General features: G+C 59.6%; 1 protein-coding gene across 4 annotated transcripts in view; it reads right to left on the bottom strand.

Annotated features, from left to right (window-relative positions):
- Positions 1 to 182: 182 nt before the first annotated feature.
- The window catches only part of BIN3 (bridging integrator 3), a 43,225-nt gene continuing 26,129 nt past the window's right edge, over positions 183 to 17,278 (bottom strand). For 2 of the 4 annotated variants that reach the window (XM_025873843.2, XM_073892613.1), the window contains exons 3-9: positions 14,535 to 14,575; positions 14,066 to 14,127; positions 10,380 to 10,516; positions 9,823 to 9,863; positions 4,190 to 4,331; positions 3,855 to 3,989; positions 183 to 1,072 (exon numbers count right to left, since the gene is read on the bottom strand). In XM_025873843.2, the coding sequence (XP_025729628.1) occupies positions 926 to 1,072; positions 3,855 to 3,989; positions 4,190 to 4,331; positions 9,823 to 9,863; positions 10,380 to 10,516; positions 14,066 to 14,127; positions 14,535 to 14,575 (705 nt within the window). In that variant the 3' untranslated portion in view covers positions 183 to 925. Of the gene's footprint in view, positions 1,073 to 3,034; positions 3,141 to 3,854; positions 3,990 to 4,189; positions 4,332 to 9,822; positions 9,864 to 10,379; positions 10,517 to 14,065; positions 14,128 to 14,534; positions 14,576 to 15,453; positions 15,627 to 17,278 lie in introns of all 4 variants that reach the window. The other 2 variants (XM_073892612.1, XM_073892611.1) reach the window with 2 other exon arrangements.

Below are 17,278 nucleotides of genomic sequence, written 5' to 3'. Positions count from 1 at the left end.
AGGTGGGGTCGGCCGGCGAGGTCGGCCGGCGGGGACGGGCTATAGCCCCTGGTGCGCTCGGCCCTGCCACCTGCTGGTCGAGAGAGGAAATGCCGCAGGGGTGCGGCCAGCTGGAAGGGGGGGCGGCGCACAAGCCTGACAAACCTATGGTGGCGCTCTCAGTCACAGCACAGTAACAGCTGTCGATTTTATTGAAAACTTTACTTGAAAAAATAAAATTCCAAATACTCCGGTTCTTGCTCTGAGGCCTGTGAATCAGGCTGTGACATTTTGTGCGGTCGGTAGCCTATGGACACGAGCGGAGTCGGGTTTCCTAGGGAACCTACAAGGCTTGGGGCTTTGCGCTTGGTCTAAGGGACAGAAATAGGCTAAGCCAGTTTTTGTCGTGCTGGGAGGCTGGAGTGAGGGGTCTGTCTGGGCTGGGGGAACCCTAGCTCTTCTGTTGCCTCATGGCGGTGTCTCGGGCCTCTTCAGAGAAAAGGCCTTAGTCTGAAAGGCAGCGAGGGCGGGTGGACTCTCCAGGATAGGTCTTTGGAGGTAGATGTGATCACGACCACACAAGCAAGGCTAAGACCTCAGGTGAGCAGACAGAGCCTTTGCCTTTGAAGGCTGGAAGCTTGCTCAGGCCCTAGGCCAGGATGCCCTTTGGACGGTTCTTTTGGAAATGAGAAGGTGCCTGGAGTTTTTCTGCCCTGCTTACCTGTCTGGGCTCTTGCTGTGGGTGGGGAGCTAGCAGCCTGCTTGGGGCTCCTGGTGCCAGGCTCACTGCAGAGGGCTGGTGAGGTAGAGCAGGGGCCACTGCTGTCCCCATACTTCTCTCAGGGGAGGGCCTTTTGCTGGCTGACACCTGAGCCTAAGCTTGACAAGGGCAAAGACCAAAGATGTTGACTTGTGTCCCAGGAGTCTTCGAAAGGGTGGTGGGGACTCAGTCATCAGCCACAATAGAGAGGGCTCTGAGCTCACTCAGTCTGGCCTCGTTCTCCCTCTCGCGCTGCTCATCAGAGTGGCCAGGCTGGTCAAGCTGCTGGGTCAGGTCTCCAAAGATCTTCTGCATCTCAGAGTAGTACCCAACCTGCGGGGAAGGAGGTCGGCAGGTGCTAGGCTCCTGGGGTACCAGGCCCCCGCGGCCTTGCACTCCCCCCAGACACAGGACAGGTGGGGCCAGAGAATGTCCCAGAGGCCCGTACGCTGCTGTACCCTCAAGCGGAGCACTCAGGCTGAGCAAAGGGGGCTGGTTTCCCATCTTCCCTCCCTCGCTGCCCTTGCCGAAAAGTGCATGGCAAGCAGGGAGACTGAAGCCATCGCCCCCGGCCCTTCAGGAACATCCACTGCTGCTGCCAGGACGGCAGTGAGTCAGAGGAGGAGGGAAGCGACGGGGCCTTGGTGAGGTGGAGGAGGGGGTTCTGCCCTCGAGCCCTCCAGGCAGCTGAGGGGCGGAGGGGCCGGTGCCAGAAGGTGGAGGACAGCGCAGCCCAAGGCCGGGGTGGGGGCACTGGCAGGCCCCTTGGCAGGTCCTGGGGAAGCCGGGGAGTCAGGCACAGACTAGAGGCTGCTTTAGCGGAGCTAGAAGCCGGAGAGCTCCGGCCATAGGCAAGAGGGCGTGGCCGCCCCCCCCGCCCCGCCCCCGGAGCCCTGAGAGTCGATCTTTGAAGTAAAGGTGAGGAAGGTGACCCCTCCCTAGCATTCTGTTCCTTCCTGACCTGTCCCACTGTTAATGGATGGCATAGCCTGCTCAGCACCGCCTCAGCAGAAGGCAGGGGCGGCCCGTCTGCAGGTCCGTGTGGGGGGGAGGCATCAGGGGTGACAGGAGAGCCCTGCGGCAGGGCGGGTGCGGGCGTGCTGAGGGACGGGGGAGACCCGCCAGCAACTCTCAGACGGCTGAGGGCTGCTCAGACCCAGTGCCTTTTCTAGGGGCCACTTCTGCCTCAAGTCTCCAGCTCGTGACCCAAAGTAGACACCTACTTCCATGAAACTGATACTCGTTACTCAAAGCACTCTTTGGACCCCTAAATGGTGTCATCTCCAGCTCTCAGTCGTCTCTGGGGAGAAGGGACTCTGCTTCCACTCCAGACCCCGGAGTGCTATTACTGCAAGGCCAGGCCGAGCGGCAGGCTGGGTGGCAGGGCCGTGGCTCAGCTGCTTCGGAGGCAGTGTCTCCCACACTCCCACAGCTGGATTTCCACTGGGCTGAGGGGGAGCTAAGTGAAGGTCTGTCAGTGCTGCTGTCACCTGAGCGGGCGGGGCCTGGCCTAGTGTGCGGGAGGCGGGGGCTGGCCCGCCCTCCCCCCCCCACTCCCTGCCCCAGAGCCGCACTGCGCAGGCTGAGTCACTAGGAATGCTCACTTCTCTACTGACTAATGGCAGCCACAGCCTCGGGAGGGGGAGGCTGGTGCTGAGGAGGCAGTTAAACAGCCCCCAGCCGCCCCGCTGCCTGGTTACAGGGTGTCCCTCGTGCCTCTGGGCACCCTGGAGCTTCCTCCCGTGAACAACAGAATGGAGGAGGCAGGGGGCTGGGGGTGGTGGCACAGGACAGGGAAGGCACAGGTCTACTTAAACACATTCCTCCACGGCCTAGGCTGAGCTGCTGGAAGGAAGCCCTCACCTCCAGGGGCAATGCTCTGGGAGCAGGTGCAGGAACCCCCACTCACTTGTGCAAGTTCATGTTCTGCCTCATTTTTCCCTAGCAACCCAGGACATGGTCACTAACAAGTTCCAGCTCCACCATCACTCCTGCTCTGGGTTCCTGAGGCCAGGTGTGTAGCCCCATGAGTTTGGGTGTCCTCCAAAGATGGTAGGCTGGGGAGGCAGGAATCCGTCTTTTCCTCAGGAGCCTGAGACTGTTGAGTGCCAGGAACGAATGTGTCCACTGGAGGGCGCCAGACGCCCAGGCCAAGAGCAGAAGTGGGCTGGAGATGGCTGAGCCTTTAGCTTTGCTACCCGCCGGGGAACTGAGGGCAAGGTGGCAGGATGCTGAGCACCTGCCGTGGGCTGGGGGGTCCCACGTGGGGGAGACCTCTTGGCTTTGGCACCTTACCCTTTTCTCTTACAAATAGGGAGAAAAATCCCTGCTAACCGCTTGAAGAATGGCGGGCGAGGAGGGCAGGAGCTATACGCAGGTGTACGGTCGGTGTCCTTACAGCCTTGAGGGGTGGGAGACAAGGTCTTAGCCTGTGTCCCACCCTCTAGCAGCCTGGCCCCGGGGCTACTCCTGCACCTCCACCCACACCCAGCCTGAGGCCAGCTTGCTGATCCGGAAGGTGCACCATGGCCGGACACCCAGACAGGGGCCTGGAGCACAGCTCTCCCCAGGGTTCAGAGACCCCGCCAAGGGTGGCTAGAAGTCAGGACACCCTGCAGTATCCCGCCTAAAGAAGAGGGGTAACTGGAGTGGGGGAAGCGGGGGCACGGGGGCCTGGGCAAAGGGCCCCCCCCCCCCCCCGCCCCAGGCCTCTGTGCCTGGGCCTCCGGAGCGCCGCGCGCCGGGAGCTTGCCCGCCAAAGGGAGGCGCTCACAGCGCAGCCTGCTTTCTCCTTGCTGCGTGCTAGGAGGCCAGGAGGGAGAAAACGTCGGGGGAAGGCCCTTCAACAGAAACGACCCTCGTCCCAGGGCTGGGATGAACCGAAGAGCACTGGAGGAGCCAAAACGGAAAGTGGAGCAGGCACTCGGAGTGGGGCGTCTGGGAGGCTGTGCCGGGGGCAGGGTGGCGGCGCCGCTGTCTTGGCGGCGAATGGCCGAGCACCCTTCCAGCTGGGGGGTGGGGGGGGTGGCGGCACAGGAGGTGCTACGGAGCCGGGAGCGGCTCCCAGGGGAGCAGGAGTCCCGCCCCGCTTCGGGCCCGGCGGGAGTGGCCTCACCTGGGCGCGGATCAGGGCCTCGAAGCTGGGCTGGAAGTAGTCGAGCCGGCTGTGGTAGAAGCGCGGCATCTCGTCCAGGAGCTGCTTGTTCTTGGCCTCGAAGTCGTCCCGCACGGGCCGCAGCTCTTCCCGGGCCTGCGCGGCAAGACGCCGGGCTCAGCGCCCCTGCTGGCCTCCCTGGCGTCCATGCTGGGCGCACGATGTGGGGGCGGGAGTGTGGTGGCATCTGTGCCTTGCTCCCACTGCCCTGGAGTCGGTCCCCAGGTGAAGGAGGCCCTCGCCGCGTGCCACCGTGGGGCCCGCGGTCCTCGCCCACCTCTCCCTTCACTTGGTACCTGGTGGAGTTTGGCCAGCACGGGCCCGGTCTTCTCCTTCTCCTCGTACTTCTCCACCTTGGCCTGCAATCTCCGGTAGTCCTGCAGGGCCTGCTCCCTCCGTTTCACCGCCATGTTGAGGCTCGGGAAGACACTGCCGAACCTGTGGACACAGCCCAGGCGCGTGCGGGCCGTTCTTAGCAGCTCGGGGCCGATTCAGACGTACCTCCCGAGGGCCTGCTCAGCGCTGCCCCCCCCCCCCGCCCCCCCGCTCACACGAGGGGGAGAGCTGAGGCCCCGGCGCTGGCGGAGCTCCCGCGGCGGGAAGGCCGAGGGAAAGAAGGCAGGGCTCAGGGTCACCCTGCTGGCCCGAGAGGAGCCACAGGGGCAGGAAGGCAAGGAAGCCCCTGACGCGGCCACTGCTGCTTCCCCGCCCACGAGAGAGACCCGGCACAGAGCATGGCAGAGCCAGAGACCCCCGGACTGATCTGCCCAACGTCTTCCTTTCATACAGTGAACGAAACGGAGGCCAGAGTGATGGCACGACTTGTCCAAGGTCATCATGAGGTAGTGACTGTCCAGCAGAGAGCTCAGGTGTCCCAGTTCTCTGGCACCTCCCCACCACATGATGCCACCAGTGGGTGACAACTGCAGTCAGAACCTAGTCTTGGCCCATTTCTATCAGCTGACCACAGGAAAAGCAGGAATCCTCTGCTTCTCCCACTGAAAGGCCTACACCGTCAAAGCAGATGTTTGAGGAAAACGGCTCAAGGGCATCTTCTTGCCCCACCACGACTACAAAGGACCACAGGGAAAGGCTGAGGAGCGCGCCCTTCACACAGAGTGGCAGCGGACACTTTGGCCCCTGTGGGCATCATCTTTGCGACAAGTGTCATCCTTAACTGGGAAAGGTGACGGCATCTTGAGATAGACACGGGGCAGGACTACATCCCAGGTAGGGATGCTGGCCTTCCCTCGATTAATGAGTGTTGGAGAAGGCAAGAGGCAAACCTGCAAGCAGGTTTTTCTGGACAGCAGGGGACGGACCAGCCTCCTTGAATGCAAAGCCTGCAGGAGGCGGCAGGAGGTGTCCACCCTGCAAATCGGGGGCGCCAGCAGCCCGAGCAGATCTGGCCCCGCAACCGAGGTACACGGTGGTGGTGGTGGCGGTGGCGGCGGCAGCGTAGTTATTCAGGGCTGCGAGGCGCAGAGGGGGCGACTCAGAGCCAGGAGCGCGCGGCGGGGACCTCCCCTCCACGAGCGCCCAGCAGCCCCCGTGCCATGTTTAGGGAGGTTAGAGGCCACATCAGGAACGATTCTCCGAGTCTGCCTCTCAAAGGAGCATGCCCACGATTTCGGGTTTCTTTCTTTCTTTTCCCATTTTTATTTAAAATTCTAGTTAGGTGAATTTGGGCTTTAAAAGCCTCAACAAATCAAGAGTGCCCATGACACTAATGAATATATATATATATATTTTTTTTTTGACAGAGAACACAGAATATAAATTTGACCAAAGCACTGAATTTGCCAGCCAAGGCTACAGATGCAGGCAGCAGGGTCTGGTGGAACGAAAGTCTTAGACCCCCGGAAGGGCACTAAAATGAGTCCCTCCGACCGATGGGGTGCGCCAATGGGCTCACTGCCTAACCAGAAAGGCTAGAAGCGGGTAAGACATGCCCTTAGACAAATCAGTCACCAAATCAACACTGAATGACTGATGTGCCTGCAGAAGGGGTCTCCCCGGTGCTGTGCAAACTGGGTGTGGGGAGTGGCTACCTCCAGGACAAAGGTGTCCCCGCACCCCCACCCCACGGTGGGTCTGAAGGACTGAGACCATCGCAGGGACAGGCCTCGCCATTTGTGCCTCTGGTGGGGGCTCTGACGGGTCTCAGTGGCTAGGCGAGCCCCTCTCCCTTCCTGGGAGGAGTGTGGCCAGCAGCTGAGAGGCACGGGACTCAAGGGAGCAGGTGCCGTGGGGCCTGAGAAGCCACCACCACCTCCCCGTTCACCCCAGCCAGACTAGGGGCCGCCGCTGGGCACCCTCATTCTCTCATTAGAAAAGTGACCTGATAGGGTGGCCCCAGGGCCTGGGCCTCTGCTGTCCACACTGCTGGTGGCCTGGGGGGGGAGGGGGCAGGAAGTGGCAGGTGGAGAGTGTTCTCCTATTGGGAAAGAGGGCAGCAGCGTGGACATGGCCTGAGGGGCACGCTACGGGGGCCCAGCGGGGCGACCACCGCGCTGGCTGGCCGAGCAGTTCTGGATACCCTCTGACCCCAGCAGCACTTGTCTCTTCGCTCGTCCTCAGTTGTCACCTGGGGTCGATTCCCAGGGCCTGGGTCAAAGGCACCAGAGACGCTGACTAAATGCAAGGACTGGATCAGCTTACCAAGGACACAGGAATCCCACCCGAGGGCCAAGTCCCGGGCGCCGAGGAGGGAGCAAGGCACGGGGCCAGGACTACAGATTTCCACGCGATGCCAGGCAACCTCAGGGGACAGGCAGTGTAAGAGTGGGGGTGCCTCGAGGATGCTCCTCAGCCTCTGGAAGCGAGACCACCCGGCCCCTGTGGGGAGGAAGTGGTTGCAGTGCAGACTGGCCCCGGCTCTCTTAGAACCTCCAGGAAAACCATTTCTTCACCATGGTAACTTCTGCCTCCCACAATGGTGCCCCTCAGGCACACCAAGAGGCCTCAGGAGGCTTAGCTGGCTTAGGTCACCGCAGATGGGTCATGAGTCCCTTACCACTTGGGTGGCTTTGGGACTCCGTAGGGGTAGAGGCAGGGGTCATGCTCTTCTTAAAGAGGGTAAACTGAGGGTGGGCAGGGAGACCAGGCAGCGCATTGGAGGTGGCTGATGAAAGACTGGGGGCCCAGGGCTCTGTAATCCTCCTTCCGGTTACTGCCCCACTGAGGCCGCACCTCCCCATTAACTACGTGGACACAACACACGGGACCCTGCCGGCTCCCCGCGTTGGGCAGCGTGGGCACTACGCTGGTGTGCAAGGCCAGGAGTTCGTACGGCAGCAGGCCCCGGGTGCGGAGGGTCCGGTGCTCTCTGCTGACCACAGGAAAAGCAGGAATCCTCTGCTTCAGGTCGGGGAGGAAGGGGGCAGGGAGATGGGGACAGGCACAAGCTGGTGGTCCCTGTGCCTGGGGCCTCCCAGACTTGCTCCCAGGATCCTACAGAGGTACCTGCTGGCTTCAGCTGACCAGGAAAGGTGGGGGACCCAGCTCTCCCTGAGGCCTGAAGTCCACACTTTCACTGGGCTGCCACAAAGAAACAAGGCTGGGAAGTTGGACCCCCTCTGCTCAGTTTCCCACTTCCCCCCGATAATTAGCAGTGATGGGGAACACGGAAGTCCCTGGGCCAGGGCCCCAGAGCAGACTCCACCCTCCACAGGCAGCTCAACCCACCGCTTCAGCCCATGGACACCTCTGTCCCATCCTCCTGAGCGCGGGCTGAGCCATTGCAGGGGTGGGGTTCAGGCCTCCCTTTCTACAGATGGGGAAACCGATTCAGAGGAGCAGGGGCCTGGCCAGGGTCGTGGGCTGGCTGGGGGCAGGCTGGCCCGCCAAGCACTTGCACCACTCCATTGCACTGCACCATCTCGGCGATTATGGATTATCCGTCCGCACTAGGTCACAAGTTCCTAAAATCCGTGTTGTGTCTACCCTCCGGAGAAGGGAGAACAGGGCTGGGCCGACACCAGACTGTCGCCGAAGCTCTTCCCCGGGTGACTGTCCTAAGGTTCAACCAAACTGCCCCCGACTGGGTGAGCGGTGGGGTGAGGAGGCAGAGCGAGGGAGGAGGGGAAGGGGGAGGGAGAAAGAGGCCGGCTGGGAGGTAGGCTGGGAGCAGCCGGCCCTGGTGGGGAACGCCTGCCATCCCTCAGTCTGTGCCCACACAGCCGGGATCTTCCACCCACCAGGAAAGGGAAATTGAAAGCATCCCCATCCGACCATGTGAACCCAGCCCAGAGACTGGGGGATTAGAGGCCGAGCCCCGTGGGGGGAGGCTGGGGGCGGCAGGGCGGCCATGTGGCGATGTTCTTCATCAGAGGACAGGAAAGCTGCAGTTTCCTGTTTCCGGTACCGGGGTCCTTGGGAGCCTCTCTCCTGGCAAGAGGCGGCAACACGCAGTGCTGGTTTTATGTGGTTGGGGGGGATGGCATGTCGGCGTGGGGACGGAGAAGGCAGCTGGGGGGGGGCAGGCGGGCAGGCCCGGGGGGCTCAGGCAGAGGTCAGCGGATCCGCTGCGGACATGGTGCCCGCCCCCTGTGCCACTCACCCACCTTCCTGGCAGGTGGTGGGCTGCTGGGGCGGTGGGAAGCAGCCGGGATTTCTCTCCATTTGGCTCTAGAAGCCAGGCATCAGATTTCAAGGCTGCCTCCTTGGTTGTGAAATCGAGATTGGAGTCAGTCCCCTAGTTCTCCGAGCTGGTGTCCCCTGCCTAGCTCTGCCAGCCGTGGGTGTCCACGGCAGCCTCTGTGGTGGCCCCTGGTCCTTCCCACCCAGTTCCCAGCCCTTGGTTGTGGAGACCCAGTCAGAAGGCCACCAGCAATGGAACTCCTGCTGACACACTCCCCTCCCGAGTCAGCAGCCTCCTCAGCACCCAGCTCCTCGTGGGACCCTGCAACCCAGGGCCCAGGGAAGGAGCGGGGTGCAGGGAGAAATCCCTTCCCACTGAGGCCGAGCCTCCAGACAGCCCTGGCTTAGAAAGAGCTTTCCCTCACCCCCTTCCCCCTCCTTGGACCTGAACAGGGAGTGAAGAGCCCCATCACCCCACCGCCAGGGGCTGGAGGACCAGAACCTGCTCTCTTCATCTCCGCTCGGGCCCCGATCCAGGCCTAATGGTGATTAGCGGAGCCTCGTTACTCAGGCCTGGTGAGGCAGCTGCCGGGGACCACCACAGAAGAGGTAATACAGTGCAGCTGCCGGGCTGGGCCGGGAGCCTTTCTAGGTCAGAGTCCGCTTGGGAGAGGCCCGGGAAGAAGATGAAGTGATCGGGAGCTTCAAGGCACCGCTCCTGCCTGTCCCCCGCCTCCCTGGGGACTCGGAGTAGGCCCGTCTGATCACTGCCCAGGGCCTGCCTGAGAGAAAATGAGTCTCACAGAAGAATTTCTGACCCTGACAGGTCACGAGTTGGGGGCCTTCCCAGGCAGCACCCCGCTGCCGCGCCCTTCCCCATGTGCGGCCACCCCCACGTTTCAAGAGCCCAGCGCTGCAGGCAGCCGCTCTCTCAGTACGGCGGGGAGATGAGAGGCCTTGCGCAGCCCCGGCGGAGGGCCGGCCAAGAGCTCTGCTCGCCTAATTCGGCAAGCTCCGGGCCCTCTGCTTGCCGGTCAGGAACAAAGGGGGAACGGGCCAAGTGACCGCCCGAGCGAAGGCCGTCTGCGGCGGCAGATCAGAGCGCCTCGCGGTCACCGAGGGCGCCCGGGCCAGGCGCGCACTCTGGGGCCACCGCGGGTCTCAGCCCGAGGGCCCCGGGTCACGTGGCTAGCGTCCCTGCTGAGTTGTGGGTCAGCCCCGCGTGCGTCTGGAGCCAGGCTGCTAGTGATGTCATCTGGTGGCCAAGTGGCCAGTGGGCCTGCCTTTCCCATACGTGCCCCGAGCCCAGGTCCCTGAGGCCTGTGGTCCCCACATGACCTTTACTCACTTTTTTAAGGGTTCAATCACGGTCTTTTGAATCTGGTTCACCTGTTAAAAGAAAAACCCAATGACATCAACACTGAGGGGAAGTCAGACTCTTCCTCAAACGGGAGGCTCCAGGTTCCTGAGAAGGGAAAGGCGGCCTCGGGGCTCTGCTGAGAGCCCCGGGCAGGGGCGAGGCCGCGGGGGGGACCGGCGAGGCGGGGCACCCCTAACTCTGCCGCTGGAGCGAGACGCCTGAGGGCAACAGGGAGTACCGTTCTGGTTCCGTGTCAGCGCTGGCAGCCCTGCTCCGGGCGGAGGCCGGGTGGACGACGACGACAGCAAGGGGGAGGAGCCGCGGGCGTGCAGAGCTGCCCCGTCTCCCTCGTGGTCTCACGGTGAGCGGGCCACGGGAAGCAACCAGGGCCCGGGCAGGGCCAGGAAAAGAGCTCCCAGGGCTTGCAACACTCAGGCCTCAGAGGGCTTGAAGGGGGCCGAGGACTGAGCCCCGTTAAGGACTCCGTGAAGGCCCTCCACCCACACAGAAGCCGTGAGAAGGGGGAGAGCAAGACCCCCACTTACCTTTTCCTGGTTGAAGGCATCCATCCGCTTCATGGCCGTGTCCAGAGCTGTCACCATGTTCAGGAAGTCCTGGTCTTGCTCGCAGAGGGGATTGGAGAGCAAGTCCAAGGATATCTTCACGGCAGATTTGGACATGGCTGTAAGAGGTCAAGGGTCAGTGAGCCTAGGATGGGACAGGCTTCAAGGTCTTGTCGTCAGGACCCCCATCCTCCTTCAGTCCAGGGGCCGTACCCTGACCTCCATCCCGGCCACAGACCAGAAAAGCATCCAAGTACCACGGAGCCAATGAGTCACGAGTCCTTACTGTACAGTGTTTGTTCCTGACCACCTGATGCTGCTCTGGGTAATTCTTTTGAGTAGCTTTACCTTTTGCAATGACTTAATTTTCTGAACTCTAGATTTTAACAGAATCATTTTGGTGGGAAGCTGTAAAAAAATACTTATTTCTAGCTCTACAGACTCTAATTCAGTAAGTCTGGAATCCAGGAACGTGCATTTTAAAGAAACTCTTGGGGCGCCTGGGTGGCTCAGTCGGGTGAAGCGTCTGCCTTCGGCTCAGGTCAGGATCCCGGGGTCCTGGGATCGAGCCCCACATCGGGCTCCCTGCTCAGCGAGGAGTCTGCTTCTCCCTCTCCCTCTACCCCTCTCCCTGCTTGTGCTCTCTTGCTCTCTCTCTCAAATAAATACAATCTTAAAAAAAAACAACAAACTCTCGGGTGCCTGGGTGGCTCGGTTGAGCGACTGCCTTCAGCTCAGGTCATGCATGATCCTGGAGTCCCAGGATCGAGTCCCGCATTGGGCTCCCTGCTCAGCGGCGAGTCTGCTTCTCCCTCTGCCCTTCCCCCTGCTTGTGCTCTCTGGCTCTCTCTCAAATAAAATCTTTAAAAAAAAAAAAAAAAGTTTCCCAGGTGGTTTGGAGGTGAGCTCGGTTTGGGACTCCCTCACAGACAAGAGTAACAGCGTTCCACACCAGGGCTGGCAAACATACCATACAGGGTTAGAAATCAAGAGGTTAGGCTTTTGGGGCCTCATGGTTTCTGCTGCCACTATTCAACCCTGCCACAGACAATACCTGCAGAATGGGGGCACGGGCCCTACGGAGCAAGCATGGCCCTTTCCCTGCCCCCTTGCTGCCTTAGACGTGTGTTCACCAGCAACGGAGACTTAAAAACCTGTACCAGACCAAGAACTCCAAAGCTGCCAACAGGTTCCCATCCCTACCTGTCCCCCGCTGCCGTTTTATTCAGGGCTCCAACGACCCAGGAGATGTCTGGGGTAGTGTATTTTGGCTCCACTTTCCAGATGAGGCAGGTGAAGCTCAGAAGAGCTTATAACTCCTTCAAGGTCAGACAGCCGCAAGTGCTGAGCCAGGCCCAGCCTCTCTGGGCACCTGCCTTCTGCTCTCCCAGTGATCCGGCCTGGAGACACCGTGGGCAGGCCCCACGGGCTCTGCCCATGTGTCTGCTTATGCTGTCCAAGGTCATTTCCCCACGGACGGAGACCACCGCCCTGCTGTAGCCTTGTTCACGTGTTCTGACACCCTGCTTGACGTACGGGGAGCCTGAAAATCACAGGGCAGCTCCGAGGCAGGAGGGAGCTCTATCGGCCGCTCTGGAGTTCTTGGTCCCATACAAGTTTTCAGGTCTCCATTATTTGTAAAGAAAAATTCTAGAGGGGCAGGAAGAGAGGCCAGAGAAGGGCCTGCCTGCTCCATGCTCTCTGTGCCAGTTTCAGGGTCTCGGGGGAAAACAAGTTTCTGAGTGTATTTCTTACTATTTTATGCCATGAATTTAAGATGCTAGCAACTGCAAGACACATCGTTACCGCACAAACCATCAAGAAAGGACAAAAATGCCAGCTAAACACTATCAAGTGCTACAGTGTCTTGATTTCAGAGATGTTATTAAATGTGAAAAAACGTCTCTGCATCGATGAAATAAGGGCCACTCCAGTTGGTGACAGATGTGGTCTTGCCGCCTACTGTATCCGAGGAGGGGGCCGCCCTCAGCCCAGCCCCAGCCCGCCGTGCGGAAGGGGAGAAACAGAAGCCCACTCGGGGGCCCCTCCTCACTCTGGTGGATGACCGGCCCACCCAGAGCCCTGTCCTGGCTTTCTCTCAAATCTGGGAGCTTGCTGCCCTCACCCAGCAAACAGGCAAAATAGGGGAGAAGCCCAGAAACGTAAATCTTCCAGAAATGTTGAAGCAATGGAGCAAAAAACCCTCTTTCAAAGCAGTAAAGTGACTTTGCAGGCTTAGGAGCGAACATCGTGTGTAACTTGCCTGGATTATGAGATGATCTCAGACAGTATAGCGAAAGGATAAAAACTTGGACAAAACTGGAAACGTGTTTGAAAGATTTCTTCCACTAATTTTTTTTTTTTTTAATATTTGAGGAAAAAACCCTGAAAAGTCAGGATGGGGAGAAGACTTTCCTCCCAATTTTCCTTTTCTTTCCTAAAGCCTTCACATTTCATGCCTTTGTCTCCGTCTTTTTTCGAACCATCTGAACCATCTGAAGTCGATTAAGAGCGTGGAATTACCTCCCTCCCCCCGGGAATCCTCAGCAGCCTCTGTGAGCACCGCCGGACCCCCTCTCTCAGGGACTGGGAGGGTATGGCCAGCCCAGTGCAAACTGGGAGGCTGGTGGTCTTTGAACCTTAAAGAGAGCGGGGGTCTTGGACGCCACATGGGTCTCTGGAGCCCCGATGCAACCTCAGGATGTAAGGGTCAACAAAGACCGTCACGTGCAGACGATCTTGTTTGAGCACACGAGATGGGATTTTTAGATCTTGTTCAGGCAGCTGAGGAGATTCTGAGATCAGGAAATTGGATTCCCCTGAACTGTCTAGAGCAGCAGTTCTCAAACTGGGCTCCTCCGACCAGCTGCAGCAGTACTGCCTGGGAGTGAGCCTTCCAGGGACTCTTATGCACCAACTGTGGGGCGCAGGACTTGGGCAAGGCTGGAGCGCCGCTGTTTCAGGAGGGCCTTCTCTGCCCAGACTCCGCTCCTGACTCCGGGCTCCAGGGCTCCCCTGTTTATCCTGCTTTCTTTGTTGGAAAACCATGCTTTCCTCTTTGTGGCTCCCTGACGTTCTGCTTCCAAAGCTGCTTACTATGACAACACCTTCCCTTCACCTGTGCTCGGACCATACGGTCGTCTGGAGAGGCACTCAGGAAAGGAAGCAGTAGGTCACAGCCTCTCCTTTTTCAAGGATTTTATTTATTTATCTGAGAGAGAGCAAGAGCACAAGTAGGCAGAGCGGCAGACAGAGGGAGAGGGAGAAGCAGGCTCCCTGTGGAGCAGGGAGCCGGATGCGGGGCTCGATCCCAGGACCCCGGGATCATGACCTGAGCTGAAAGCAGCCGCTTCACCGACTGAGCCACCCAGGCGCCGCTGTCACAGCCTCTCCTGTACTAGAAAGGCCGTGGCGAACGATAAAGATGCCACCCAGGTAACCTGGAGCTACCCAAAAAACAAACAATAGATGGGCTCCGAAATCAGACCCTTGGCCCGCCGCACACACCGTCTGGGAGACGCCGGGGCAGTCGTGTTCAGACCCACGGGCGTCCTCTGGAGGCATGGTGGCGTGTGGCTCTGTGCACAGACCACGGGAGGCAGCCCGGACGTGCCGGAGGGCCACCGTTGCCCCCCGGGCCAGGCCTGGCTCGGGGATATGCCACCTACCCAGGTCAGCATCGGTGCTCTTCTTCATGTCCTTCTGCAGCCTCCTGGTCTGCTCCTCCAGCCTGCAAGGCAGGGGCAGGGCCTGGGCACCTGGCACCACCAGCTTGCGCCGGCCCCCTTCCTGCCCATCTACCTGAGTTAAGCCCAACCTGACGCTCTGGATGGCTTGCCAGGAGAAGGGGCCCCAGGGCTGCGGGGATTTGTCCCACTGACGGGAGGGCCACCGGCAGCTCTGCATGAGGCCAAGCCCCCAAAGGCTATGAGTTAACGACTCTCACACAGCCGTCAGCTGGGGAAGAATTTCTGGCAGGCTGTGAACCGAGCTGCCCTCGGCTCCCAGGCTGTGGCAGGACAGAGGAGTGGCCTGCTGCTGGCCGTGCCGGATGGGGCAGTGTGGGAACTGAGCCCTGGAGGGAGGCTCCTGCCCTTCTCCCCACCAACCGCCGTCCTCCTGGGGTTCAACACTCACTGCTGGAGTTTTCCATACTCCCTCTCAAAATCTCTCTCCACCTGTAACCAAAGAGATAACTCAATCATCGGAGAAATGACAACACGTTGGAAAAAATCTGCCAGCCTACTGAAACTCCCCGCACACCCTCCCCCGGGCTGTGGAGAACCACCCCGTCCAGTCCATACAAGCACCTGCAGATCGTTAACGACACAGTAACCCTGTGTTCCCAAATTAATTAAGTGTTTGATTTAGGGCAAAAGACTCCCCTCCCAGACGGGCCAGCCAGGCAAGTAGCAGCGGATTGTGGCTCTGTTCTTCCACCACAGGGAGCCAGGCGCCCGGCTGTGTTCCCTCTCCTCCCCCGCCCCTCCCAACATGTGGCAGGTGAGGTGCTCAGAATGTGACTGAGACTCAAGCAGCCCAGCGGGGAAGCAGGCGGGTCCCCTCCCACCCCAGGCCCTGGTTTCCTCACGGGGCCTACCACCTGTGAAGTTTGAGGTGGTTCGGGGTGGGTCAAGAAAGCCCCTGTCTCCGCTCTGTGTGCTGTGAGGTACTGAGCGCAAATACTATTACTACTGACTCAGGCAAGGCTCTCTTAAAATTCTTCCTAAGTTATCAGGTTTCCCCAATGCCAGCAAAATTTACATCGTATGGGTGTGAGTCCTGATCCCAACTCTGCCGCCTACACGTCAGGTGAGGTCAAGCAAGCTACTTGCACGTCTAGCGCCTGAATGTCCCCATCCATCAACCGGGGCCCTGGCAATGGTCTCTTAGGAGAGTGGCCTGTGAGGTGTAGGACATCTGAGAGCCACAAGGAGGGGACGCAGGCCTCTCCTCCTTCCCTTCCACACAGGCAGGACCAGCTCCCTGGGCGGCTTGCTGAGCCTCTGGGCTGAGGTGCTCTAGGAAAACCAGCTCACGCTCGCGGGGTGCTCACCACGTGCTTCCACAACTGGAGGAGGTAGGTGTACGAATGGCCCTCCCTGTACTCAGGAGCTCCCTCGGCCAGAGGTGAAGCCAACCGCGCAAGATCACGCCACCAGTGAGTGGCAGAGCTGGGATGGGGACACGGATGGCCTGGCTCCAAGGCCTGGGCTCTTAACAAGCATTCTGAGAAAGGGGAAAAAGGTATTTGCTGATGAATTAAGGTCATGACCTAAGAAAGGTGCCTTCTTGGCTGCTCCCCAAGACTCTTGCCAGTGAGAGCCCTGAACCCCGATTCTCACTCTCCTGACAGGCCAGCGGAAGCTCACGGAACGCGAAACTGCAAAGTGTCAAGGCCCCACTGTTCTTCACCAGTACACCCTTCCGTCATGGTGCCCCGTGAAGGAGCATTCGGGAGCCCCATGGACCCCATACTCCTCATGTGCATTTAGGTAAACTCAACATAGTCCCAGAATGGCAGAACGTTATTTGGGCCAATTATTTCATGTTACAAGTGAGGAGAACGAAGCCCGGAGCTGGGGGGTGATTTACGGAAGGATGTAGGGCTAGAATTCAGACTCCTAGCTCGGAACACTGCCCTGCTTTGAAAATAACATTCATTAATCCCACAAACATTTACTGAGCACCTATTAAGTGCAATGCTTTCTGCCAGGTGCAAGGACTCCACTGGTAACTACACCAGACGTGGGACCGATGGGACAGATGGACCAGAGTCACATACAAGCATACGTGTGTGACCCAAACCTTGGGCAGGGCCCCGTGAGAAGGGCACGGAGCACCTGCCTAGCCAGGGTCCCAGGGCATGACAACGCGTCACCACCCTTGCATGGACATACCTCACCTTCCTCATCTGAACTGTAAAACTGAGAGGCAGGAACTTGGGGTCTCTCCTTACTTTATGCGCCCAGCATCTGGGACCTGACACAAAGCTGTGAAGTAAAGTTCACCACTCGTTTCCCCTCATCCTACACTCTTTGCCCTCTTCTCAACAGACCACCCCCCCCCCATCCAGGAACCTGACATCTTCATCATTGCCTTCCTTATAATCCATCAAAAGCTGCTCTAGAGAAATTCAAAATTCGCTCCCACTAAAGCATATATTCCTGATAAAAGCTTCAAGTGCCACCTATCCCGGGGGATGTGTAGCTGGGCAGGAATCAAAGTCTCAGCCAAAGCCTGAAGAGCGTCTGGCGAGACTGCAGGCAGGGGCTTTGTTCTGGGGCGGGGAGCCTGGCCCGGGCCCAGCAAGCCCGCACTGAGGCAGTCCAGCCCTTTCTCCAGCACTGCCGCCGAGGACGGTGGGGGACAGGAGCGAGCAGAGACAGACGAGAACTGAACTCTGATACCAGTTGTGCAGCATTAAAAATACTACCTAACATTCTGAGTCTCAGTTCCTTTCCTAGTGGAACGGGATCACTCTGGTTAGCCTTTCCCTGTGAAGATTTCCGGTGGCTGACAAGGCAATGGGGTAGCATTGTCGGCCTCGCCGGCTTGCTTGGAGGATCCCCCAGCAGTCTATGCCGAGCCCGGAGCACGGTGCCTGGCCCGCTGACAGCGTCTCCTTGCTCCTCTCCTACATGCAGGGGCGCTGGGAGGACCAGAGCAGTCTGGGGGTGCAGACCAGACCGTAACCCCTCGGCTGAGAGGAGGGGCAGCACACAGCATGTGGTTGGTTGATAGCTAGGCCTTTGGCTAAGCCTGGATCCTGTGCCTGGGGGTGGTACCGGGGCCTCCTTTCACCGGACACATCGCCTCTCCTACTTCGTAGGATGTGACCGCTAAGCAGAGTCTTCACATACGAAAAGCCTTTTTTCTCA

Source organism: Callorhinus ursinus, unplaced genomic scaffold, assembly GCF_003265705.2.
Source record: "Callorhinus ursinus isolate GAN/ISIS: 27379988/994484 unplaced genomic scaffold, GSC_fseal_2.0 scaffold4, whole genome shotgun sequence".
Classification (NCBI taxonomy): Eukaryota; Metazoa; Chordata; class Mammalia; order Carnivora; family Otariidae; genus Callorhinus; species Callorhinus ursinus.
This window is presented reverse-complemented; position numbering and strand designations above follow the sequence as displayed.